This window comes from Parus major, chromosome 20, assembly GCF_001522545.3.
Source record: "Parus major isolate Abel chromosome 20, Parus_major1.1, whole genome shotgun sequence".
NCBI lineage: Eukaryota > Metazoa > Chordata > Aves > Passeriformes > Paridae > Parus > Parus major.
Window position 1 is genome coordinate 2,439,862 of NC_031788.1, and position 27,955 is coordinate 2,467,816.

General features: G+C 49.1%; 2 protein-coding genes across 7 annotated transcripts in view; both read right to left on the bottom strand.

Moving 5' to 3' along the window:
* Positions 1–27,826, bottom strand: part of CBFA2T2 (CBFA2/RUNX1 partner transcriptional co-repressor 2) — a 57,219-nt gene extending 29,393 nt beyond the window's left edge. For 4 of the 6 annotated variants that reach the window (XM_015647273.3, XM_015647271.3, XM_015647272.3 and 1 more), the window contains exon 1: positions 27,725–27,826. In XM_015647273.3, the coding sequence (XP_015502759.1) occupies positions 27,725–27,752 (28 nt within the window). In that variant the 5' untranslated portion in view covers positions 27,753–27,826. Of the gene's footprint in view, positions 1–6,666; positions 7,032–27,724 lie in introns of those variants that run through there. The other 2 variants (XM_015647275.2, XM_015647274.2) reach the window with 2 other exon arrangements.
* Positions 1–27,955, bottom strand: part of LOC107213168 (perilipin-3-like) — a 663,366-nt gene that overhangs the window by 179,658 nt on the left and 455,753 nt on the right. The window lies entirely within an intron of this gene.

Consider the following 27,955-nt stretch of genomic DNA (forward strand, 5'->3'; position numbering starts at 1 on the left):
AAAAAAATCTTTAAAACCAGCCCATTAATAAACAACAAAACTATACAAAACTTGCAATTTTACATATTCCTGAGACAGTCATGTTACCTTCAATGAAAAAAAATGGTGGCAGATGTTAAAAGAAAACATCAGGACCCCCCCAAAAAACCCACCCTGAGTTGTTTTCTATTCTCCTCAGCTCCAAGAACAAGAATCATCACCTGCATGTGAAAAAGCATGAAAAAACCCTGACTTAAACACACTCCCCACTAAGCAGCAAAATGGCCTAACAAAAAAAACCAAGAAAAAACAAAGAAAGCTGCAGAAACAGGTTATGGTACAGCTCAACCCTGGGATCAGAAGGTGACACCAACAGCACCGAGGTGGCAGAAATAACCCCTTGCGCCGCTGCTGAAAAGAACATTTCAGAACAGTGACATCAGGTAAAGCAGCAGCTTTTGAAAAAAGAAAGTGATCCAGGAGGTAGCTCCTTCCATATTGCAGGCGCTCACAGTAAACACCATATGGCCTGTTAATTTAATTAGGGAGAAGAAACCCCCTAAGTTTGAGATTTGACTTTGAAGGGTTTAAAACGAGTCTGAGGAAAATCGCTCGAGATATTCCATGAGGTTGCTTTGCCTCCTTCATCCACCTTGTGACTGCTGTACCTGGTACCAGGGAGTACCTGGTGGCTCTCCCCAGGCTGCACAGCACCTCTAAGAGCTGGAATTTTTTCAGAAGTTCACCACCTTCCCCACCCCTGCACCTGCACCAATGCTTCCCAGGAAGATCTGGGTGGTCCATGCCAGGCAGCCAAGCCAGGAGAGGTCTGGATCAGGAAGGAGGGATGTGCAGTAAATAAACCAAGAAGTTCACCTGAACACATCTTCTCAGATAGCAACCACAATTTTTATTTTAAATCCTCAATCTACACTGGCAGGTCCCACCTGTCAAAGGGAGGATGGAACTCTTGGTGAAGGTCAATGTGACAAATGGTGGAGCACCAATGCCAAGACACAAAGGCAAGTCCACTCCCCATCCCTAAATAAGTTTACATCTGTAATCTTGAGATCAACCAACCAAACTCCAGCTGTCCCTAAAGACTTTTGTATCTGAGCAAAGTCTCAAGTGCAGTGTCTAATTCCAGACTAGCCATGAGATTCTGCTGAATATTTATAATGCACAGTGACATTTTATATCTTCCATGTCTCTTTGAGCAGAGAGGGACATCTCTAGGATCATTTCCAGCTAGAGGTTTGCTCTCCTGCATCTGCACCACGATGGGACACTGCAGCACCACTGCCACGCTGTGCAGGTGTCTGCACAAACTGCTCAGTGATTCTCCAGCAGGAACAAGAGAGATCTTGTGCAAGTGGCTGCTGGGGCACCACCGAGAACACAAAGACACAAAAGGGGATGATTTCCTGAGGAACAGCCTCCCAAGCTGTAACAGCTGAGGTTTATGAAGCTCTGGTAAGCTCTCACCCTCAGCAGCCCCACGAGGCCCAGGCAGCTGCAGGAACATCTCTGTGGTGCTCCAAGGACCACCATCCCCTCACGAGCTGCCCTGCCAGGAGCCCCCAGCACAAACCTCACCAGCACAACCTTTAGGGCTCCCAACTGGGCAAGGGAAACCCAAGAGAGGTGTGACTGACCCACCTCAGCCCTGGGACAGGGCTTTGGCACCCAGGCTGCTGGGGCAGGGGCACAGAGGGAAGCTCTGCCTGATGCCTCCAGCGTGGGCACGAGCTGCCAGGCTCCTCTGTTCCTGCCTGGCACAAAGTAGGTCAGGGCTGCGTGGGCCGATCCCACGTCACAGGACGTGACCCACCTGTGCTCCCCACCGGAGATGCTCCGTGCATTTCCCAGGTAGGGCAGCAAGGGATGCTCCCTCCCTCCCTCCCCTTACCAACTGCAGCCCATCTTGTCTCCAGGAAAACCCAGGATGCTCCATGGCAGCACCACCCCAGGGGATATTTTGGGAGTTTTGGACTTTCATGGAACCTGCTGCCCCGTAGATAAATTGTACCAGGAGAAAATCACATTGTTCCTAGAAATGTGTAACCTCAGTTGGCATGGAGTTTCTCCTTGGCTCCTCTCAACAGCTGACTACGGTCACAAATTAACATCCTACTTGCTTAATTATGTTTTCCTTTTCTATCCAGACCCAGGCTGGGATCTGTGTGTCCCTTTAATAGGTGTGTCACAGCAGCATGCCCATTTTCTAGTTAAAAAAAAACAAACAAAAAAGCCAGAAAACAATCCCAAACCCAAATAACAAAACATCTGAAGCCAGCAGACTTCTTCCTGCTAGCAAGGAAACCTCCTCTCAGGACACTGCAAAGATTTAATTTACTACCAATTGCCCTCTGGTTATTTTACATTTATGGGGTGGGGGCTGAAGAAAGGAAGAAAGCAGAGAGGGTGTAATTAGCTTTGCTTGTAAAATGTTCATCCCAGTTGTAACAGCAACTGGAGCCTATCGGGGGCTTAATAGATTTCAGGGTTTTGTTGAAGCTGAAGGGTCTGTGTGGGGTGGGAATAAAAAAAAAAGGGGGGGAAAAATATTAAAAAAAAAATCAATAAGTGGCTCCTACATCTTGCCACAGCCCCATATGGAAGTAATCAAGCACAAGGGTGGCAGCTGGGGCCAATAACAGTCACCTGCAGTTGAGGGACGTGGGGGTTTGGGATGGGTTTTTAATGCTAATTTGCTGGCGGAACAATGCGGGCGCGGGCTCAATGGGAACAATGGCTGCACCTGGCGCCGCGGGCAGCGCACGGATGGGGCCGGCACATCTGTTCGCACAATGCCCGCTCCCCCCGCAGCCTGCAACAGGTCCGAGCTGCAGCCTTCCTCAGCCACCCCTCCGGGACGCTTAGCAGCACTTTCCAGCGTTTTTTGGGTTTTTTGTTTTTTTTTTTTGGTGGAAGGGATGGTTAGGCGGCATCCCGCCGGCAGGTTGCGGCATCTCGCTGCCAGGGACGAGGCGAGGAAGGAAAACTGGCTCTTGGCTTTGAAGATCTGCAAGTGGTGGTTCTTCTACACGGTCTTCTGGCCACCTGTGAATGTTCTCCTTCAATACCCCAAGTCCTGCTGCAGCCAGCAGAGATGGGAATCCCTCGGCCGGGAGCACGCCGAGGAAATTCAATACGCCTTATTCTAAAACCTTAAGCTTAGCTTACAAAAATGCCACTGCCCGGCTCAATAAAAGGCATGATAGTTACACTTTAAAATGCTTTGAAACCTCTGAAATCGCTATTGTCCTGTCGGACGCGAGCTGCTGACACACAAAGCCGTGCTAAGGTCAAGGTCCTGCTTCAGAAAATTGCTTGCAGACCCAGGAACTGAACCCAAGCCTCTCCGTGCTGCACTTTAACTGTGGGATCACCGCTCACCATTTCTTCCTGGCTCCTGCTCCCACTCTAAACAAAGGTTTTTCCAGCCATTCCCTGAACGCTGCATGAATTAAGGCAGTCTCCATCATAAAAATAAAAGTTGAACAGACTCCCAGAGACCTGCAGTGACGCTGCCTCCAGGGACTGCTCCGGAGTGTCTGTCGAAACACATTTCATACCTAGCTCCTAACAAGCAATCAGATATGGAAATAGTCATTAGATAAAGGCAAGCTTAAGATCCAGCCCAGAACAAGTAGGGATAAGCCAGCTCTTAGAATGGGAAAAAACCCAACAGGCAACAGATTATGACCATCTCCTGCTCAGATTTAAAAACTAGCCAGCATTGACTTAAATCTGCTGCATGTGCCCAAGTCCTCAAATGACTGTTCAGCTCCCCAGCTATACTATAAACATCACACATACACGTCAAACAAATCTTGTTTTTTGTCCAAACCTTAAAAAAAAACAGATCTGGAGAAAACAAGAAGCCACCTGGCTCCCCCATCCCGTCCCATAACCGTGGGAGAGCGCTGCCTCCCGCTAAATGTTGCTGCTGGTTCCTGCATTTATGGGTCAGTTCGGGGACTGGAGGGCTGATTGACATGAAAGCTCAGCTCCTGCAGTCAAACCACACAAACCTGTCAAACCAGTGATAACCTCTACAAGCCAAAATCCACCGTGGGCAACGCCAGACAAAGCTCTGTGAAGCAGCAGTAAAATCATTTGGGACTCGCGCTCCATGCGACAGGCGAGGCAGCGTTAAGTGAAACCCTGCTCTCTTGGGGACACTGGTCCTGTTAGACTGAGAATAAACCAGAAAATAACCCAAACCCAACAGCCTGACCCAGGGTTCACGTGAGCAAAGCTCCCTTTGCTCTGGCGGGTTTAAACAAGCCTCTGCAACACCGGCAGATGCAAGTTGCAAAAATAGCAGCATCTTGGAAGTGAGCAGGGGCTGTGGCTCCAGTCCCTGGGCAGAGCAGAGCCTGGCTTGGCAGCACTGGTTTGGCCTTTTCACTATTAAATGGAGTTTCTGCTATTTTCCTCAGGGCATTCCCTGTGTAATAGAGTTCTCAGATTAACGATTTATTCTCCTTGCCTTCAGCAATTCTGCTCCTTCCTCAAACCCTTCAAATCCTTCCCTTGGCTTAGCTGCACTTTCCTGTTGGCAGTACTTGCTCAAACTGCCTTTGCTTTACTCCTTTCTCCTTGCTTCCCACACTGGAGTCTCTGAGATTTGCATTATTTGTGTGTTTCTCTAACTGCTGGAGGTGCTGGGCTACCTGCCTGTGAAGGGCACTCAGTCACTTCAGTGAAGTCTAGGTAGCTCCAAAAATAAGACTAAACATCTTTTTTTATATTAATAGTGAAAAACCATGTCAGCCAGCAGACAATAGTGGCGGGGAAAAAAGTGTCTGCACTCGGATGTCCTGCACCATTTCTATAAAATTATTAGGACTGGCAACAGTTTCAAGCCACCCTCTTCCTCAAAATACAACCACACTCTCATCTAAGCACTCAGCTCATCAGGCACCCTAGATCCTTTTTAAAAATAAAGGAGCCTGAGGAAAAAAAGAAAGTTTCCTGCGGGGCTTGAGCAAGACTGTACCAAATTAGATGTTTAATGGCCAAATTGTGCTGCCCTGATGCCGGCAGAACTTCCGTTTGCTTAATCAGGGCTCGACCTGCAAGGAGACCGCAGGAGGAGCTGCTCCTACACCCTGCACTGCCCTCACAAATCCGGGAAGTGTCCAGGAGAGCAGCAGTACAGGAGCACAGCTCTTTGCTCCCAGATATTATCCCATAATATCCTAGATATTATGGCTTTGCTGGACACTTTTGGGGTTTCAAACTGCTTCGTGCTGGTGCACTTTGAGGCACTGAAGTGCATGCACTCCTCTGCCTCCTCTCCAGGGACACACAGGAGGTGTTTGGTGAGTCTCTAGAAGCAGATTTGTAATACCCAGTATTTTTAAAAGCCTCTACCCAAATTCTTGCATGCTGCAAAAGAAGGAAAACCTTAAGGTGGCTCATGGAGTGGCCAAACTGGCCGAGCACAGATCTGCAGCCCAAGCACACTGCCAAGGAGCCCAGCCAGGCTCTCCCTCAGGAAAACCCATCATTTGGCATGTTTAAAGCTAGCCTGGACAAAGCAACATCAAAGGGAATCATCCTGCACCAGGCAGCCCAGCAAATATTCCTCTCTTTCTTTTTCCAGCCTCACAACAAGCGATGCTCAGCCACATTTCAGCTCCCCAAACTTTGAGTGCTGATTTTGGTGCATCTCCAGGGGCTGGGCAGGATTTCTCCAGCAAAATAAAACAGACTGAGAATCATTGCACAGGAGCTGAGTGGTGTAGGGGTCAGAAAAAGCAGGTAATATTTGGGGGGACAGCTTAAACATGCAGTAGATGGATCTTTACAAGCTACACCAGAGGGTCAGAGGACTAATTTCAACTGCTGAATCTTCCCAAAAGACAGGGAGGGGGGAAAAGGGCAGATTTAAACTAAATATGCAAGAACCAGGGATTACAATAGAAAAAGAAAAAATACAGCCTATCTACAGCCTGCCAGTGAGAATACATAGGGGAGGTGTGTTCTGCTATCACAAGATTGATCTGGGAGATTTAGATGCTGGGAGCATCAGTTGCTGCTCAAGGAGTGCAAAGACAAAAAGGGAGCAGCCTCTGCCACAATGCAGAGGAGCCCTGAAAACACGGGGAAAATTAAGGAAATTTGGGAGCCAATGGAAGGAATCCACCTCTGCAGTTTACCCCCCGCCCCCCCAGCTTCAATACCAGCATGCAGAAACCAGAGTAAGCCTAGGCACGGCAGAAAAACACGTTCTGCTAAAACACACAAAACCCTTCCTGCTTTGCCATTTCCCCAGAAAACACCAAATCCCAGCCCTCTGCTCATGGAGGGGGGGTGGGGGGGGAAGGAAAAAAAAAATAAAAAAAATAACCATTCCATAGCAACCCAGAACGAGCTGTACCGCAGCTCTCCTCAGAGAGAGTTTAGTGTTTTTTCAGCTGCAGAATCCTCGCATGCAGCCGGCTGGGCTATTGAAGTTTTCCCCAGCACTGCAGAGGACCGAGGCAAGGCTGGCAAAGCGCTGCGGCCGCTGCTCCCGGCCTCTCCCTGTACCTGATGCCGAGGTGGGGGCTCTCCCCAGCCCTCCTGCAACAGCCGAGGCGCTCCCCCAACCTTCCCGGCGGCTCCAGGGCTGAGCATCCCCCCGAGCATCCCCCCGAGCGCCGCTTAAAAATAATCCCAGTCCTTGCTTACCCTACCCAGCGAGGTTGCGAGGATCCAGCTGCTGTGCAATACACCTCGTTTCTTTCAAATAGAAAGAAAAGCGCTCTTCCTCCTCCTCCTCCTCCGCCGCCCGTGATCTTCGAGCGCAGCCGGAGCCCAGCCTGCCTTCTCCTTTCATTAGCTGGACATGTGTCAGGTCCCGCACATCTGCGATTTCTCACTGCCTGGAGCCGCCTGTCCGATTCCAGGGAAACACAGATGGATCCCAGATGGGAAGGTCCTGCCAAACAGACCAGCTCTCCACCTTGCCAGAATACCCAGCTTAGAGGCACACACCCTCGGCTCCCTGCCTGCTCCCTGCCTGCGCCGCGCTGCTGCCAGGCTGCTCGCCAGCTGATGTCACCAGGCACACACCTACCAGCGCCTCGCCGCCCGCCTGACATTAACTTGTTAAATACACCGAATTTGTTTATGGCCGGCAGCAACAGCCAGGCACAGGCAGGAGCAAAAGAAGCCGCCGCTCTCCCCAGAGCAGCCCTGCCTTGTGCGGCACCGGGGGCACAGCAGCCTCAGCCCGAGCCCTGCGATTTGGAAATCGGGATGAGCTGTTGGCTAAAGCGGCGGATTCATTTCCCGAAGGTTTCCCCATGCGCGTAAATCTTCGCCGCGAACTCCCCCCAACAAACCCGGTGCCGGAGTTTGCGGCGCTGGAAAGCTGGCATGTGTTAGCAATTAGAAGCAACAACAAGATAACAAGATACTGATGTTGCAAGGGTACCAAACGCGGACTGCAAAATTCAAAGGAAGAGCAATTAAATGTGTAACATACTACCCGGCTCGAAGAGGAAGTGTTAAAGGAAAACGTAAATCCGAAATGTTTTATACCGGGAGTAAACTCCAGCCGGGATGTCAGAGCAGCGAGGGAGGCTCGGAGCAGGAGCCCAGCGGGCATTTCCCCCCTGCCATGGGCACAGACCCCCCGGTAATGCGGCCAGGCTGCCGCTCCCCGAGGTGCGGAGTGAACAACACACATTAACTGGAGGCCCCTGACTAATCCCATCAGCCCGGCACCATTCACCGCCAGCCGGGCGCTGGGCAAACACGGATTTACACGGCAGCATTCCTGGCCATGTCCCGAGCGGGGACAGCCACCCCTGCAGCCTGCCCAAAGCACCCTGCTCCAGCATCCCACTGCCAGCTCCCGGCACTGCACCCCGGCAGGAGAGACAGCGTTCACATCCTGCCTGCACACCGTGTAAGACACACAATGTAAGAGCTCAGGAGGGATCCACCGCTCCAGTCCGTACAGCTGAGCAGCTTCAGGTCTTGATCCTTTCCAAATCTCTGCAGGCAACACCGCCTTTCTCTCCAGTTACTGTTTTTTGAGAACCAGGGACTTCAATGCTTTCCCAGCTCAGCAAACTAAGACCCTGCCACTGTCCAAGCTGGGGGATGCTGCTTTTTCACAAGTCCAAAAATCATACATGCCAAATTGTCCACAGCAGGCATGATGGGATAGTTACTTGTTCATAGCAAAATGTTCCTTTTTATGAAATTCCCAGTGCTCTGGCAGGCTACTGCTAACTGCTATAAACCTTCTGGAGGTACTGCCCCCCGGCATCTCACCTAACCCTTCACCCTGCCTTCTCTGCTGCTTATTCCTAATTAGTTTGAGGTACCTCTGCTTCCCTTTGGGAGGGGAAAAGGCTGTAAAGGGAGAAAACTGCTTTAAAGGAAGCATTAAAAAGCTTTCTGCAAGCAGGCACAGCATGAGATCCTGAACACAGCGGCCACCATCTCCTCCTGCAGAGGACAGGCCTCCCAGTACAGGCAGGATACTGCACAATAATAGGGCAGCGATTTGGGCAGGAGACTTTGGGTGCTGTAGGAGCACATGAAACTTCCCTGGCTGGGCAAACACATCACTTTGAGAAGAGCAGCCTGGCTGCAGGCAGAGGGGGCACAGGTTTACAGCAGCTCTCCCTCCTCCAAACCTCACCCAAGAGCAGCAATTCCACATGCTTCAGTTAGGAAAAAAGAAGTGAATTGCATTCAAGTATCAGCACACAAACATCTGGAGCATCCCACGAGATGCTCAGGCAGCAAAACAGGTTGGGAAGAGGCAGAGCCAACAGTGCCTCCCAGCACCCCCTTCCAGCACCCCAGTCCCCACTGGAGGGGCTGCAGGCAAAGGCACCTCAATAAAACATTTAAGTTCAGAAAGTTCAGCTCGCTGGGGCTTCTGACACTTCTGATGGAGGTTGCGCAAAATATTGAAGCTCTCAATATTTCATAAGCTGAGATGGAAAAACCATCTCTAAATTACACAGACAATGAAGGGAGGCACAACCCAAGCAGCTCCACCAACACCAGAACTAATAAAGTTATTTTCCTATGGACTTGCATCTCATGCTTGGCTCCCTGGCACCTCTCACTATGAGGTCCCCAACAGGAGCCGTCCCCGGCCGGGCCGTGGTGACAGCGGTGGCTCTCATGTGGATTCTCTGATGTCTTCTAAGCAAGCTCATGTTGCAGCTCTGTCCCCACTGGAGATGGTACCAGGCAGATGGATGCAGCCCTGTGCTCCCAGCATTAAGAATCCAGCATCAGACACAGCTGCTCCCTGTCCAGCCCTGTTCCAACATCTCCAAACCAGCCTGAAACTGGGCAGTGAACTCAAAAGCTGACTTAGGTCTGAGTGTGACAGAGGGGGGAATGCTGAATGATGAACAGCAGATGCTCCAGAGATGCAGCCTGGGAACTGTCAGGTCTTTGGGTCAAAGCCAGAAGAGAAGTACCCTCAGAAGGCACAGGGACAAGTTAGGGGGGCATTATGTGAAATAGGTAACCAGCACCAGGTGTTTCCTCGCCTCCTTTTTTAATCATATTTCAGCTTAACGACCTGAACGCCTCACACAAACAAAAGCTGTCCACAACTGTGACAACTGGGTTCTAACTACCCTTTGTCAACCCACAGCCAAATAAATCTCTTCAATGTTTTTACAACCTAAAGCACTTTGAAATGTCAAGAACTCAGGTCACTGGAAGTATTTTAAGTGTAGTTACAAGGACTTTTTAAACTTTTATGAAAAGGCACACAACTCTTTGTCACGGTTTCCACAGCCCAGTGTCTACCAAATTCCACCATTCTCAGGGGAGACATCCCCACTTCTTAACTAAGGAGACAGGAATATGCCAGACCTCATGGCTCACCACTGGAGTAAGGAAGATGGGTGTGTGCTTTTGGGTTCTCCAGGTATAAAAACTATGGACACCAGGGTGCCCTGAGTGGAAGTCATTGCCAAACCTCCTTTGAAAGGCTCGTGGATTGTGTCTCACACATGATCCATGTGCCTCAGCTCACCCAAACCGTGAGATATCCCTAAGCTCATTCCTGAGCTCACCACTGCCAGAGGCAGGTCTGTTAAGTATAGAACCACAAAATCCCACAGTAGTCTGGGCTGGAAAGGACTTTAAATCCCATCCCATTCCACCCCCTGCCATGGCAGGGACACCTTCCACTATCCCAGGTTGCTCCAAGTCCTGTCCATCCTGGCCTTGGACACTTCAGGGATCCAGGGGCAGCCCCAGCTTTTCTGGCCAACCTGTGCCAGGCCTCCAGGTTGCTCCAACCCACATCCAACCTGGGATGGGGAGTCCATGCACATGTCATCTACTGATCCCATCACTGCTCCCAACAGGTTTATCTGCTCCTAAATATGTGTTAAAGCAGATTTTGCAGCCCAGACATGACGAGCACAGCGGAAGGAAGCAGAACTGCAGGCAGCATGGGGAGAACTGCTTTCCCCAGCTCACCATGCTAATCTGCTTCTGCTTTCTTCTCCTGGGAATGTTCCATGGAAAGAACGATGCAAGCAAAGTTTGAACACTGGGAGCTATTGATACCTGCTGCTCAGTGTGGTTTCTGAGGAAAGCGAGGAAATCTGAAGAATTTTTCCAGTTTGCAGTGGAATTTTTATGCCTATCACAGCCCATTGCCACAGTGAGCACTAGAGACCCAAACTGCTTCTGATTTCTCTGCTATTCCACAGATATTTCATGATGTGCCTCGGCTTTATTTTTTGCCTGCTGTGTTCTTACCTCAAAAAGAAGCTTCACTTGAATTCAAGGCAACCCTGGAAAGCCTTTGCCTTTTTAAGTTGACCACTTTCCATCGCACAGAAAAATAAATCCAAATGCACTAAGGCAGCCAAAGCCATTTATCAGGCTAAGTAGAAACCGTAAATTCATGCTAACTGGAATCTGATGGAAACCAATTGGGATCCTCCTCCAGGCTCAGGTCTGGCAAGAAAGTCAAACATTTTATTGCCTTCTTTATGCCTTACAAGACAGTGGAGCCAAGAAGGGATTGCTCCCTTTGAAGTGATGCTGGTGGGGTTGCAAGGGACACTCAGTGACTTGAGTTCAAGCTCAACCCCCAAAACAGAGATCAGACCTCTCCATTCCTGGCAAATTTATCACATTTAACAAACATCCTCTTTTCAATACATCCATTATTTGAATTAGCACACGGCAGATTATGTTAACAAGCTTAATTTTTCACAGAATCATGGGGAAAGGTTTGAGTTGGAAGGGACCTTGAAGCTCATCTTGTTCCAGTCCCTGCCAGGGACACCTTCCACTTTCCCAGGCTGCTCCAATCCCTGTCCAGCCTGGCCTTGGGCACTTCCAGGGATCCAGGGGCAGCCCCAGCTGTTCTGGGCACCCTGTGCCAGGGCCCCACTGCCCTCACAGGGAACAATTCCATCCTAATCTCCTGTCTAACCCTGCCAATGCACACCCTCTTATCACTTCTAGGCCCTTGTCCAAAGTCTCTCTCCAGCTCTCTTGGAGCCCTGACAGGCACTGGAAAGGGCTCTAAGGTCTCCCTGGAACTTTCTCTTCTCCAGGCTGGACATCCCCAGCATTCCCAGCCTCTCCTCAAAGCAGAAGAGCTCCAACCCTCAACGAAATTTAAATCCAATCACATTTTGCCTCCTTCAGGAGTGAACATGAACAGTGTTTGGCTTTTGTGCCATTTCAATCTTGCTCAGAGAGGGGGAAAATCACATTAAAAGTTGGCCTTAACTGAGCTGGAAGAACTTTACACCCAGAACATCCACAATCAGCCATTGCCAAAAAATCCCCAAAACAATCAGGGGGAGTGAAGATGCAACAAGGAATTAAACACAACTTGAGGAAGTTACTGAATATACTCCTGGCTACCCCTTAAGGGAGGGGACACACATCACCTAAGCACATGGTGCTTTATTCCTGTGGCCACATATGTAAAGAAAAAAACATGCAGGAACTGATGTCCTATGCAAAAATATCCCCTCCAAAACAACAAACCAATTCCTAAATCTAACACCCTTGCTCTGATTAGAAATCCAAGCTTCTGTAGCTGTCACGGGTATTTAAACCAAACACAGAAATATGGAAAAAATGAGTAATCCTATTTGGAGAGAGTAAAATCCAGCCTGCAGAGGATTAATTCTAGTCCAACAGCCCTGCAGCTTGACAGTATTTTCCAGATCAACAGCAGTGCCGTTTGATTACAGAGATTTGTTCAAATACATACATCCACTCCCCTCCAATTGTCATTTTGGTGATTCTCAACTTCAGCTGCCCGACACACAGACCAGGAGCATTCCTGGCACTGGAAGCTGTGTGGATGGAGCTCTGCTGCAGCTCCCAGACACCTCTCCACTACTTCAGAAAACTCAATTTCCTGTCTAAATCTCAGAGCTCTGCCCCACTCCTTGCAGGACCATCCTCTTTAGCACCTGTTTATGGTGCAGACAAGCTTTGGAAGCTGAAATCCTCCCTTTTTCAGGTGAGATGGTGGCTTGAGAGCTGTGTCCTGGATCAGGCATCCTACTCGGGGCTCCCAGTGCTCCTCACCACCAGATGTGGAAGACCATTTACAATAAGCACAGGCTAAAGCCCAACACAGCAGCAGAATTTGGGGTTTTTGCCTCATCCCAAGAGTCACTATAAGCACTAAAATGCATGTGATGGATCCCAAGCCCCTTCCCTACACCAGGCTCACTACATCCCAGTTTGCTTCCAGCATCTCCCTCCACTGGTGCCTTCCCTGCCACCAGCTCAGGCTCTTCCTCTGAGAATTGCTTTTCCTTCTTTATCTTGGGCTCTTTTAACAGAAGCCTTTTTTCCCAATTTCACCCTGAGCTTCCCTGTGCTCCAGACCCTGCACATCTGTGAGAGCTGCTGGGGCTCTGCTCCTTTCCCTGTGCTTCTGAGGAGGAAAGTGGTACTTCCCTACCACGCAGCCACTCAAGGAGGTTCTTTCTCATTAATTAGCTGTCACTAACCTGGTAACCTTGATTAAAAATATCCCAATTCCAGTCTCCTTTAAAAAAAAAAAAAATAAATCCCAAGTTGTTTCGTTCATTACACCCAGCAAAACCACCAGCTGAGGATTTTAAGCAAGGCTTCCCAGTAGCATCCCAGGTTGTTGGCTTTGCAGGTTTAGCACTGAGCAGGGTTCCCTTCCTTCCAGCCTCAACCAATCAAAAAAACCACATTTCAAACGTGGTTTTCTGCTAGATTTTCCTACATTTATTTTTTACCCATATTTTCTTTGCCAGCTCCCTTCTCCTGCTCCCCGCTGACCCTTTAGACCTAACAAACTCTGGCTTTGGGGAGAGAAAAAAGAAGAAAGAGCCCAGCGCAGCCCTTTGCGCCTGGCCCGGCATTCCAGCGCCGCGCTCCCGGCTCCACAAAGTCTGATTTAGGAGCACTGCTGGGAGCTATTAGTTTACGAAAGGCCCAGCACGCCCACCCAGGCACAGGGACGGCGAGAGGCTCCCCTTTCACCACTGCCATGTGCCTCCCATCCCGCCCGGAGCGCTCGGCGAGGCTGCGGCCGCGCTCGGGGCACCGAGCCAAGGCTCAGGCAGCCCGAGCGAGACGGCCAGAGGTCAGCGGAGAGGGCTGGAGATCGTCCACAGCCCCGTGCTGCTGCAGGAGAGGAGATTAATTAATGGGATGCTCATTAAGAGAGTTCTGCCTTCACCCAGACTCTCCTTTTATCCTGCCATTGTTCCTTGTTGCCGCGTCCTGTAACCACTTTTTCTTTTTTGTATCCTTTTTCCGTTTCCACTAGCGTACTTTTAATCTCTTTTTATAATCTTCTTTTTTGTCTTATTTTTGCTTCCCTTCTCCACTCTCTGCTTCCACCATCTCCAGGCTCCTTGTCTGCCTCCATCACTTCCCTGACAGCACGGAGAACCCCCAGCAGCCCCAAGAGCAGATCCTGAAAATCATCCCCGTCCTCCCAACCATTGGAAGAAGCCCTTGGAATTTGCAAGCTCAGCCACCTGCCCAGGTGTCTGCTACCTGACCCAGTTACCCTCCCAGAACCAGAGCATGCATTAGCCTCCCAAAAATGTGTGGCATGGGGAACTTAATGGCATGTTCTGCCAATAGGTGCCAGACTTTGGCCAGCTCCTTACCCCAAAATGCCTGGTGTGGATGTAAAACAGAGTTAACGCCCCAAAACTGAAGATCAGCTCAGTGGTGGGAGAGGCAGTGAGAAAGGAAAGGGGAAAACAAGCAATGAGGCATCGTTTTGGAGTCATCAGGGTTTTGACATTCTCCAACTGGCTTCTATTAGCATTGCATCTGTGTTTGGGTGCCTGAAGGAGAAAAAAAAAATACAAGGAAAGACTCATTTCCAGAGGTACAGAGCTACCAGCAGGTTTTCTGTGCTACCACTGCCTCTGGAGCACTTGGATGCAGCTCAAGGAGGACCAGGCACAGTGAACAAGGACCTGAAATTTTATTACCTTCCCCTCCTGCCGGAAGCAGAGCCTATTTGCAGATTTACAGCTCGTGTCAACAGGAAGTTCGTGTTTACAAGTTTCCTGGAAAAAAAGCCAGCATTCCTGTCCTCCACCACAGCCCGGTGGGAATGCTGCCTCGTGGGGGAGTGTTCAGATGGGTATGGGAGACAGGAATGAATTTTAGCCATGTAAAACATACACACAAATTGATAAAGCTATGAAAAAAAAAAAAAAAAGAATAAATCTGAAGGCCAGAAGGAGAACAGTAATTCAGCAATTTGGTGGAAAATGCACAGCAAGACAGCACAGCCGTGTCTGGAAAAATACTTTTGTAGCATCTGGGATTCACACTTCAAAGAAGCAGAAGAATTTTAAGAGGATGAAAAGCTATATTCAATCTAACATGAATTTTTCTCCTCTGGCCCAACTCTCCTGTCATTCCCATTACACTGTTCCTCCAAGAGTCACAGCCAAGCTCAGCTGGTCACACTGGGGTGGGGCCTCCTCTCCCAGTAAAGGCATGAATGGTGTGTCTGGTGGTGCTGCTGGATCCACCAGGACCCATCCATGCCCAAGCTCAACCCCAGATGGAGCTGAAGACATTGTTTATTGCCTTCACAAACTGGAGCTCTGGGCCTAAACAGCCCTATCTTGTGAAACCTGGATTTTAAGTCTTACCCTTTAATATGGTTAATAAAAAATTTAAAATTTTAAAAACCCCAATATTTGTTCCAAAATTACACAAAACAAGAGGACATGAGGACAGCCAAAAGTCCAGCAGCCAGAGCTCTACCAGGATGCCAAAGACCCAAACCAGTAAATATTTATTGAGGCTGTGCAGTTTAATAAAGACAGATACGGAGTGCTTAGGGTGATCTCCTGAGAACATAGTGCTCCCAAGGAAAGTTTCTGCCTTGACAGATGGACATTTTCCAATAGAAGGATGACCCAATCACAAGATCCCTCTGAAACAAACCCCTTCAACACCACACAACAGGTACAGAAAACCAAGTCTCAAAAAGCCACACTTAGCTTCTCCCTAGAGAAAGAGCTGGAGAAAACCAAGCTGGGAAAGCACTCCACACCACCCAGCCTTACCAACTTCCAGCACTTCACATGCAGAAGTTTGAAACAACTGAGCTGAAGAGGAAATTCAGAACTGGTACAGGCATCAGGTCCTTCCAACAGCTGTCCCCAAGTGTCCCCAGCACAGATTTAGGGTGACCCCCCTCACCCAGAGCTACACGTGTCCACTCATTCCCTGGGTATTTGAGCTCTTACCACATCAACCAGCAGCACTAAGAACAAAATTCCCAGTAGAATCAGAGAGATGAGGAAGAGAGAGAGTCATGCAAAGGTCCCAAAACTTGTTTTTCCACCCTAAGTCCTTAGCAGGAAACCATTACTGAGGAGCATTTCATGGCATTTCACATGCAGGTGTCACCATCGCTGTGCAGGAGAATGCAAGTTCAAAGGGAAGATTTTGCAATAGGCTGAAAGGAGCATTTGCTGAAAGCATCCCATCAAAGCAGACAGGTGTCCTCTACCCCACACGGTGGACATACGTGTTCAGACAACTTCAAGAGCCAGAAAAACCCAAGCATCTGTATGGTGAAGTTAATTTACATACACAGAGACGAAAAAGCAAGAAAATAATTACCTTCAATCCAAACCTCAGATTTACTAAACTTGAAATTCCAAAAGTCATCAAAATCTTCATTTTATACACCACGAGTTACATTAAAAAAAAACCAAAAAACGACTCAGGGAGAAGAATAAGAAAAAGACAACTTAAAAAACAACAATAAAAACCTAGAGCAGGAGATAAAAAAGAGAGATTCATCAGCAAAACTCCTCTAAGGTAGGGTTGGAGTTGATAGCAGACACAGTTAAACTGCAGCATTCTGGAAAGAGCTAATTTGATTTGTCTGTCACTAGCGAGTGGGGAAAAAACCTCAAAAAAACTAAAGCAGCTCAAACACACATTTACCTCCTCTTTGTTTCATTAATCCTAGCCAGGGCTGTGGCTGAGGTGAAGCTGAGTTTACTGCCCCTGAGCTGGCTCTGGGCTGTGCTCTGCCCAGGTGAGCCAGCACCTCCTGGGGCTGCTCCTAACTTCTCCCAGCTGTGTTTTCCCCATGTCCCAAACGTCTCCACCTGGTTCTGCAGATGGAGCAGCTGCAGTTGAAGGCAAACACCTGGTGAGCCACAGCCCTGCCCTGCCTTGCAGGGGGAGATCAGAGCTGCAGCAGCTCCTGCCCTATTTAAAGCCCTTTCAGGGTTGTAAATGTTGTGTTTGTGGTTAATAATCTGCCCCCTTTGAGCCCAGGAAACCTGAATTACTCAGCTGGGCAGCTTTACACCGACCAGCCACCAAAAATCTCCTGAAGATGTGGAAAGGAATGCTAAATCCAGCACAGACCACCACTGGATGCTGCAATGCTGGTACCTTTACAACAGCTGCATTTCTGACACACCAGCTTTGGGCTGCACCAACCCAGCCAGCACAAGAGCTGCAGATGTGACCAGGCTCCCTGACAAGCTCCAGGCTGGCAGGAGGCTCCCCTGGGACAGAGGAAGACCCTCATCCCATTCACTGCTGGTTTCTGACCTAGTGAATACTTAGAAATTCCCTTCTCTAGAAAAATATTTGACAAATACTCATCCTCCAGGGAATGTCATGATGAGCAGAACAAGAGAAATGTTTTTTAAGGGATTTTTACAGCAGTCATGTCGAGTAACACCTCTGTTTAAGTCAATATTGCAGTCTGAGCAGGCTTTTAGTCCAACAGTTCATTCTTAACACTGAGCAGCAGTGTCATACAACTCCCTGGTTAGCAGTGCTGCTTCTGCATTTCTTTGCACCATTTTCCTCCAAGTTCTTGGTCAGTGATGGCAATATTTATATTAAATACACAAGGGTATATAGCTATAAATTACAAACTGGAGAGGCAGACAGTACGTTAAAAAAAAAAACCCAAACCCACTTCCCAGCAGGCTCCAGATATTTATTGTCACTAAAGCACCAGCAAAAGAAGTTGTTTTTAACTTAGCAGTAATTTTCAAGTGACTTGAATTGAATTCAGTACTGTAGTCACACAGGAAAAAAAAAAATTCATGAGAAATGCTCAAGGCCAGGCTGGAATGGGCTCTCAGGAACCTGGGATAGGGGAAGGTGTCCCTGTCCACAGCTGGGGTTTGGAACAGGATGATCTTTAAGGTCCCTTCCAACCCAACCATTCTGGGAGTCTGTGTAATAAAATGTTGGGGAAAGAGAGATAATTTAAGCATTAAATTAAATCTTGCAAGGCCAAACTGACAAGAATCAGTTCCAGAAAGCCTGCAGGGTCAACTTGTATTGACTATAGAAGATCCTTGTGCAAATTAAAAGGTTTCCTTGCCTGTTTGTTTCAGCATATGGGAAAGCTGCAAATTCATTCCCTGAGGTTTGCATGGAGGAGGCTGTTAAATGCCAGGACGAGTCTCAGGACTGGGATATTTGCATGGTAAGGAGTGCTGGAGGTGCAGCCTGCTGCCATTCTCCCACGTGCTCAGGAGTCAAGTCAAATCAAGCTGACATTTGTAACAGCCCCTCTCGGGCCTCCTTTCCAAACACCTGCATCCCTGTGTCTCCTGGTCCCCCAGCTCCTGGTTCTCAGTGCATCTCTGCAGGCAGCAGCTCACTATGAAAATGCAGAGTGCCTGTCTTCCTCACCCATGCAGAACTGCTAATCCCAGCAGGATAATCCTGCTTTAATGAGAAAACTATAGAACCTTTGATAAAGCATATAAATCTTATAAAAGCACTACTACAACATTCCTTAGTCTCTGGGACTGGATGACCGAACTCTAAAATGAATTTTGCATGTGTCTGTCTCAAGCTGTGGAAGGTAACACGTGGCAGGGAGAGCAAACTGCTCCCTCTTGTTTGCAAGACACCATAAAGTCTGTAACAGTGCTGGAGGCAAATTTCCCATGCCTCTGGACATGTGTGCCACTCCATCAACAAAATACCTCATGCTCTGCCTGCCAGGAGCCAGGGGACACTGTGAGCTCCCACTCCTTTTCTCCAGCTCACAGCACACCTCCCCAAATGGGAATGGCCATCATAGAGCTGACCTGCCCCAAATCTGGCTCCAAAGGTCCAGACATTTCCTACAGCCCAACAAAGAAGCTGGGAGATGGCAGGAACTGCGTCAGAGCCAACCTGGGCTGCAGCACAGCTGCTGAGCTCCAAGATAAACTTTGGAGCCTCTGCCAAACTGGGAATCTGGGTCAGGTTTTGTATGACAAAAAAAAAAAAATAAAAAAAAAAAAATAAAAAATTTGAGAACAATTCCTCATTACAACTTAGGTGTAGAAATCCACAGACAATTTTTTCTGACCTCACAAGACCTTGCTCCAGCACCAGAGAAGAACCAAATGAATTGACATTTCAACACTTTCTTTTGCCCTCAAGTACAAACACACAACTACTGAGAAAAAGCAGTGATGCTCTGACCTGAAACGACCAGTCGTGTTGAGGGATAATTCCTGTGCTGTATCAGTGACTGGAATTACCAGGGCTTTGCCAACAGCTTAATGAGATGGAAACTCATGCTCCCACTGCCAGAATTTGTTTGTTGGGCTATAAACTATTTAGATGCCCTGAATATTTTGCTCCTGTGTTATAAAACAGGTGTGAAGAGGTGCATCTCCATTCAGGGAGCTGCTGCTTGGAGCAGCATGGAGCTGTCCACTGGCTTGTCCTTCACCAAAAGGGGCTCTCAGAGCCTGGATGGGGACTGGGTCACACCTGCCCAGAGTCCACCTGGAGCTGGAGCAGCTCTGAGTGGTGCTGCCAGGTTTTCCAGGCCTTCCTGAGCCACCTCAGCCAAGCAGGAGCAGCAGCAGGACAGCAGAAGTGCAGTGCTGGTGGAAACTGAGGCAATTCTTACATATGCACATGGGAAAAGGGAAGATTCTGTGCCAACCAAACGATTTTGTTTGGTACCTGTGAGACTGAAGGCAAGAATTCCTGCATGGATCAGATCCTGGTCTTTGGTGCTGAGCTGTCCTTACGGCCCTAGGATAGTCTTCAGCACTGATGGAGGATTAAGATGTGGTAAACAATGTTCAGGAGCAGTGACTGAGACTTTTTGAGTATTTTTTCTGAGCATATTTTACCATAAAAGCATAACAAATTTCATATCTCAAACTTAGCTTTCTTAATTAGAAGTAGAGGGCTCAAGGGAAACTGCTGTAATTATTAAATGAGAAATAAAACCTGATGAACACAGTAACTGCAGTGACTGAATAGCTAAGTAAAACGTAGAGGACAAATCAAGAAATATCTAAAAATCACCTGCTCAACAGTTTGTGTGCTCTGATAGTTATTTACCTATTCACATGCCCAAAGAGGATTTATTCTCCCTCTTGATAAAATGAATGTTACACATGGAAAAAAAAAGGGTTGTTCAAGGAGACAAATATATCCAAGAAGAAAACAGTCAGAGAAGCACCTGGGAATGCTTTTGGAGTACTGCAGTGCAAAACCAAGACTTTCCCTCAGAAGATTCCATCAAATTAACTTCTAGGTGCTCAGCATGCCTAGATAAAGAGGGAAAATCAAGCCTTCATGGAAAAAAATCATCCCCTGGGGGGACAAAAGGACACCACCAGTGTATTCTGGAATGTGGAAACTCAGGTGGGCCGAGGGCAGTAATCTGAAGTCAGGAGTTTTGCAGCAGAGGGGTGAATAAATGGATGCAGGTGATCCACCCCCAGCTCCAGTGAGGTGTGGGAGTGATAAGAACAAGGCACTGGCTGTGTGTGCTGCAGCACAGCTCCTGACCTGTGCTGCTCCAGGAGTGGCAATGCCTCTCTGGAAGAACATTCCTGAGGATGACACAGTTTCCCAGCACCACGTAAAGTACAGCGTGTCTCCTTACTCACCATGGAAGGTGATCCATCAGCATCTGTAGTGTGAAGAGGGAGACAAACAGCAGAAGGAAAGCAAAGTGCTAGAAAGAATTCCTGGCTAGAATTTGCTGCTTTAAATCTTCCCATGAACACGGGCTGTGAGCTGCAGAACGACACACTCGCACCGGGAAAGCAAAATGGGTACAAGGCTCCCATCCAACTCAGATTTAATGGCAGAGAAGATAGATCTGCTCTTTCAGAAAAATCCCAATTGTTGATTTCTATTTTGTCTGGCGATGGAGCACAGTATTCCTCCTTCCTTCCTGCCAAAAGTGGTGGAAGTACGATGTGCTTTAAAGTAATTACAGCAGCTCATCCCAGAAGTGGCTGCATTTCAAACGAGGCAGGAGATGCACAAGTGGGGAGTGGCTGCTCCCAGCTGAATGTTGAACCTGCCTTCAGACCTGGGGGTGAAAAGGTTCTCTCCAAAACAAACCACAGCATTTGCTTCCAATACCTGTCCAGTTTGTGCCCTTCTGGTCTGCCTAACCCTGCTGCACCTCCATGGATGGCTGGAAAAACCAGGGCAGCACAGCCCAATATGGAACCCATGGGCAGGACGTGCCTTCCTACAGGGATTTAGCTTGATCCAAGTTTTTCGAACTGGTATCTCTCTGACTCCTCAGCAAAACTGGCAAACATTTGGCTGTGCCAACCCTCTACCCCTCTAAACACTGCAGTATTTGGAAGTGTACAGTATTTTCATTATTGGAATAACAGCCATAATTATACAAATAAAGCTATTACTATACTGGTCCTTTGATCATAAATAGAACTTAATGGATTTTATTACATCCCAGGAAGTGAAAGCTACAGAAGGAAAAGTATTGCTAAATGTGCTTTGCTACTACCTATCAATTTCTTCTAAACACTCAGCACTTAAGAAATACCCAAAGAAACACATTGCTGTCACTGAATAACCATTGCAAGTTCCCCTCTGAGCTCTTCCCCTTTAGCCAGCTCACAGGGGATGTTTCAGCAGCTGAAAATTAAAGGGTCACAATATTGAGCCTTCAGGTATCAAGTTCACAATGGAAATAGCAGCTGACACAGAAAGGGCTCCGCTGAGCACGGCGGTGATAATTCTGTTGCCTCGGAGCTGGAAGCAGCTCACTTACACAAAGTTTGTTATTTAACTCAGCGAGGAACGAAATAAAATGCCACAGCCATGGATTTATTCCTTTCACAGCCTCTTTCAAATCATACTCCACACCAGAGACGCGCTAGCAGCGAGGCTTTAACTCTGGCCGTAGTATTCTCTTAAATCCAAATAATTCCCTGTCAAATGCCGGGGAAGGCAGCGGTGGCTGAGCAGGGGCTGCCTGTCCTGCAGACTCTTCTGTTGGAGCCCATCTTCCAGAAAGCTTCACTGGAGCCAAACACCACTAGATGCCACAGGTCCATAAGCAAGTGACAACAAATCCGGGATATCCGACAGCCACTGGTCCAAGTGGCCTCATGGAGAGGGGCAGAACAAGGAGGACTTCAGTGGGGCAGCCTGATCTGCCTGCTTCCCACTCACCCTTGCTCACATAATCCAGGAAAAGCCATCTTGCCACCCCCGGGGACTCCCCACCTGGCCCCGCTCCTCGGTGACAGCCCAGGCCTGCTGCTATCTCCCAAACAGATGCATTTATTCTCCTGAGAGCCTCCCACGTCTTATCTGGCTGGCAGTTTCCAAACGTCGAGCGCCAAGTCCGGCTAAAACCACTTTAAGCTCTTTTAGGCAACAATTCCTGAAAGCGTTTTGGCAGGGGAGCAGGGAGGCGGTCCGGCAGCGGGGTCCCCCCGTGCTGTCCTGCCGGGATGGGCACGGAAAGCAGCCCCTGCACCCCACTCCAGAGATGCTGTAAACAGGACCTGGCACAGGGATGGATGTACAGTTTACAGAGATGCCTTGCTTCAAGCAAATTTGCCTCTCAACACATGGCCAAACTCTCACGCAATAAATTAACTATTTGGCAGCCACCGAACTAGCGCTGGAGCCAAACCAATTAGGGTTTAATGTGATCCCAATTTCCTATTTCTGAGACAGGGGTCGGGGAGGCAGGGGGAGAAGAAGAGGGAGGGAGAGCAAAGTAAATCCCCTCCTGGTTTATAAATCCTTGCCAATCATCCCAGATAAACCTGTCACCCACAGCTCTAAATCTGTATTTGCACTCGGGTGCTCCGAGGGACGCGGTGGGAAAAGGCGCATCGGACGCAGCCAGCCTGACTCCTGACATGTGTTTTCCATACTTGGGAAATTCAATCATTTAAAAAATATTTACCAAGCTTTGTCTTTAATTAGAAAAACATGACGACGGATAAGGCGAGTTATTGTTTCCAAGCTAGAAATGTCAGAGATCCTCATGATGTCAGAAGATAAACCCCATCAGCGACCCGCGGACCCGCTGCCAGGGCCGCAAATGTTTCGAGGGATTTTTTTCATCTCCCCTCAAAGTTCAGCCCTTTCCAGTCACAATTCATCGGTGGCTTCTTGGCCCCCAACAAAGCTAATCATGAAGGAGGAGGAGATGGAGGGAAGGCTCCTGCAGCAGATCTGCCAGACAGATTTGTTTTAATGCAAACGAGCTCGCACAACAGGGGAGGAACAGAGGAACATTTGACTTCTTTGTGTTTTAACATCCTGACTCTGGTACCTCCCCTGCACAAGTAATTACCTGCCCTCAACTAAGATAAGCAAATTAATCTCATCTGCACCTGGAAACGCTGCAGGCTGAGCTGTCCCCATACTTAGAAAAAGTGCAAAATTAAGTTTCTGCTTAGCCAAAACCCAGGCAAATGCTCCCTCTCGGGAATACAGACACAAAATATTGCAGCCCACAATACCCACCTAAGAAAAGGAAGCTGCCTGTGCTCCAAGCAGATAACCAGGAGTTCTGTCTGCCCAGGACTACGTGTGACCCTACAGCTGTACCCCCAGTACAGCCCCTGCTCCACCTCTGTTTGATCCAACACCTGCGGCCAGATCCGGAGAGGCTCCGCAGGCAGGATGCACAACTTTAAAGTATAAAGCAAATATTGGTTGGCCAGCAAACAAAAGATAGCTGGGATGTAATGAGCTTTCAGGCCCATTTGTGTGCTCACCACTCCCGTTAAGGCGACTGAAGAGTCTTTGCTGAGCAGGTGAGGGTCAGGAAGGGTCCCTGGACTGGCTCCTCAGTGCTGCCAGGCTGCTGTGTGCCACCAGCCCAGTCCCACCAGTGCCAGTACCTGCTCGACCCCAATCCCACACACCCCAAACACATACAGCCTCCCTGCTTTATCTCCTTCAGGGTTTTATCCCCACTCCTCCTCCTCCTGTTGCCTCCTGGCAGAACAGGCAGGATCAAACACACACAAAGGCCAGGTGGGAGCTGTCAGGTGATGGATTTGGAGGAACTTCCTGCTGCAGCAGCCAGGTGCACTGCTAGGAAGTGAAAGCCAACTCCCACGAGATCATGAGGATTAAAAAGTATGGATAAGCAGGGAGAAGCTGGTATTGATGCAAATAAACTAGTGTATCTATCGAGTCCAATCTCACAGCAATAAATCTGCAAGCATTCACTAAGTATTTTCTGATTATTTTATATCCACAGGCAAAAAAAGGCTAATCCTGCATTTTCTATTCAAAACTGTAACTGTAATGAGAGAATTCTGCAATGTTTTTGAAATATTTTTTCAGCAAGCTTTGAAGCATCACCTATGGCCCCAAAGCCAAGCCAAGAGCATGCCAGTATCTTGTGAAAACACCCTTGCAACCCAAGGCTGAGGGCTACTAGAAATGAGTGCCTTAAATACCAACATAAATCTACACTGGAGAAAACCTCTGCCTGAACAGTCTGATCCTTTAAATTATCCCAAGTGTGCAAAGCACATCACTGAGGAAAACACACGTGCAGAATTTGACCTCGAGGTCTGAGTGCCAGAAAAGTTGCTACCTGCAGAAGCTAGTGCTGCTCTCTCATGAAATGGAGTAAAGGACATTTTAATTGACTTCCAAGGTCAGGGTTGATTAACCTGGAGTGCACAAACACAGCAAAAAATGATGTCCAAGATAGCTGTGAAGCTGAATCAAACAAGGGTGTGAACACACTCAGGATGTGGCACAGAGATGGGAAGGTGACAGGGACATGGGAGAAGTTTTAAGCCCCAGACACTGGCTGGATAAATGCCCTCAGGAAGGTAGTTTTCTGGAAAAGTTCCAGTTCCACCCAATCTGGGTGGAAACCCTTCCCCTGGGACTTTTTACATCACAGAGGGAGAGGTGGATTCGTGTCTCACCTTTTTGAGTCTTACAGCCACCTCCTTCTGAAGGGGAAGAGTTCACCTCTGGTTCTTGCCAGCACGAGGGAAACCTGAGCAGTTCCCCCCCTCCAGCGGCTCATGGCAGCCTCTCAAGGTGCCTGTGACTCCTTGGCAGCTCAGGATGACAGAAAGTACTCAGCCACTATTCCATTCCAGTCCTGCTTCCAACAGAGTCAACTCCACAAGCTCTTCCCCAAGTACAAGTACTCTTTTCGACCCTCAGAGATCCTGCAAATCAAAAAACTATTTTTCTTTTCTCTAACTGCTTTAAAATGTGGATTTATTTCACTCTCCTGAACACTGGCACAAAGGAAGAGGAACACCTAAAGCCTTTCATTTTACAGCATATGAAAATCAAGACTAAGTCACTAAGTCCATTTCAATTTCTGGCCAATTCAATTGGGAATCTCCATGTGAGAAGAGCACACTCATGAGAGCCTTAACATAAACACCCCAAAATTTCAAAGCATTCCCACATTGCTTCTTTTTTCCCCCATTGTTAGTTTCACACTGAGCACTGATCCACTCCTCTGTAACACACACCCAAAGAAATCAAGCAACCTCCTGACATTGCCAGGATCTGTAAAATAAAGCAGAAATCATCGGGCTATGCAGATAATTAGATTTATAAAAATTATGAGTCTACAGCTGATTACTCAGTTTCCTGAGACCAAAGATAAACCCCAACAGCATTCTTGGGCTGACACTGGGCCCAAGAACTGAGTGAAGTCTCGTGCAAGTGTTCACAGTGTTCAATAGCTGGCACTAACAGGGCATCCTTACCTGATCTATCTACAAAGGTGCTGATAAGTACAGCACAAATCTATGTGCTTATCTTTATAAAGCAGCTCACCAGGCTTATCCTTAGCATTCCCCAATGGATGCTGGGCCACAGACACATGAAACTGAATAAAAAACACTTTAGCTCCCACTGAATCTCTCCATGCTTTCTCCTCTCCTGCCAGGGGCTGTGGCCTTGCTGTCCCTGCTGCCACAGGGCCAGTGATTGCTTGCTCAGTTCTGTCAGCAGGACCCAGATGAAAAGCCCTAATCACAGAATAACAGAGTGTTTTGGGCTGTGAGGAACCTGAAAGGTCACCTTGTTCCGCCCCCTGCCACGGGCAGAGATACTTTCCACTGTCCCAGGCTGCTCCAGGCCCCATCCAACCTGGCCTTGGACACTTCCAGGGATCCAGGAGCACCCACAACTTCTCTGGGCACCCTGTGCCAGGGCCTCACAGGGAGGAATTTCTTCCTAATTTCAGACATGGTTTAATATTGTAAAACTCAACAGCCACGTACAGATCCATACGGTCCTGCCACGATGCAATAAAATATTCAACAGCTTGTCCCATGTTGTAGAAAGTGTCACAGCTGAGCAGAACCAGTTTCATATACCCACCCTGAAGCTCTGATGGAGGCACAAGATCCCTGTCTCCCTTAGCTTCAAATATTTTTAGCAGGATTTCAAGGGTCTGACTCTCCTCCCTGTGCTCAGTTGAGGGAAGCAGCGAATCTGACCGGTCCCTGCAAGCACCACTGAGCTGCACCACGAGCAGACACACTGGGTGGGATTTGTTTTATCCAGCTCCTCACTGCCAAAGCCTCAGCCAGCTCTCCTGGAGTCCCCTTGCAGTCAGTGAAAAATCCCAGGCACCTCCAGCACAGAATTGTCTCACTCAGAGAGGTGTCTGAGACCGGAGAGATGAATCACCCTCAGCAGTGCCTGTTTCTCAGTGAGACTTCAAAGGGACCTTGGGGAAAGGAGATTAGGCACAGACTCTGGACAGCAGGGTTAAAACACATGATCTCACCCGAGCTCCTTCTGTGGGGTCTTTTCTTCAGGGCTGACAAAATGCAGGGTAGGAGCCAGGTGCCAGGGCTCTCCAAAGCCACGTGGATGTGGACACGGTGCCCTCCAGGCACCTGGGACACCAGCTGAGTAAAGTCCACACGCCTTGACAGACTCATATATTTCTAATTTCCTCAAGGGGTAACAGCCTCACCCCAGCATCTCCCCACATCCTGCCCTAAGCAGCACAATAAAGTATAAAACCACCCTCTGCAACTTCTGCCACTTGGTAATTCCTTCTCCATATCGGGAATGCAGCTTTCAGAGTGGTTTCCACATTAGCATCAGCATCTATCTTTACACTGCTTCCCTATCACACTTCATTTTAAAATTCTTGAATTTCCTGAGCTTTGGGATGTGCTTTTAATGGCTTTTCTCCCTTTCCTGAGCAATGGAGTCACCTTGAGGCCACGATCCAGCCCATGGGTAATGGACATTGCTACACACAGCCATCTCCGCTCCATCCGGCTCCTCACTCCCCATCCCGGGATGGCTCCACTTCCATCCCCAATTGAGGACAAAGAAGCACACACCACCAAAACGCTCAGGAGGCTGAAACACGGTGAGAGGCACAGGCTAAACACGTGCTCTCCTGCCAGCCTCGGGGCTTCCAGAAGGCACAACACTTCTGGCAACAAACCCGGGGTTTTGGGGAAAATTAATGTTAATGCAGCCGAAGATATCCACCTTGGCAGCTCCACGCAGGAGAAGGCGCTGGGACAAGCAGGTTTGTGCTCACAGGGCTCACTCGCACACAGGTGCCGGGTGCTGCCCACCCGAGAGCCTGCAGCTCGCAGGATGGGAACCACTCGTGCCCCGCTCTGCCCTGGCTATTTTGCAGTGGCAGGGCTCCCCAGGACACTTCAGGGACGCGTTTTAGTGAGGGAAGTGCCCGGAGGTGCAAACCCCTGCCCGAGCTCGGGCACCGCCGCTGCCGAGCGCGGGGGCCGCCCCTCTGTCCCAAAGCCCCTCCAGCCTGCACACCCCACAGAAACACGGCTGGCGGTCCCCGAGGCCCACACTTGGGGCCATGAACCCGCAGGCTGAGGAGCACACATTAGCCAAAGGCACATTCAGAGACCGCGATACAAAGCGCCTGTCCCCCGCCCCGCTGCGGGGCCTCAGCCCCGCTGCCCCCGGCCCAGCCTCCCGCCCGTGCCCCGAGCCCGGCTCTTACACTGGCAGCTCCCCGGGATCCCCACCATGGCCCGAATCCTCGGCGCCTCCTGCCCGGCCCTCGCCGTGACGAGCGCGGGGCGCGGCCTCCCCCGGCCCGCCCCGGGAGCCGGGCAGGAAGGGCGGGCACGAAGGCTTTGGGGCTGTGTTACAGCCGGGCTGCGGGCTCCGGCCGGGCTGTGGGTTACAGCCGGGCCGTGGGTTACAAACAGACTGTGGGCTCCGGCCGGGC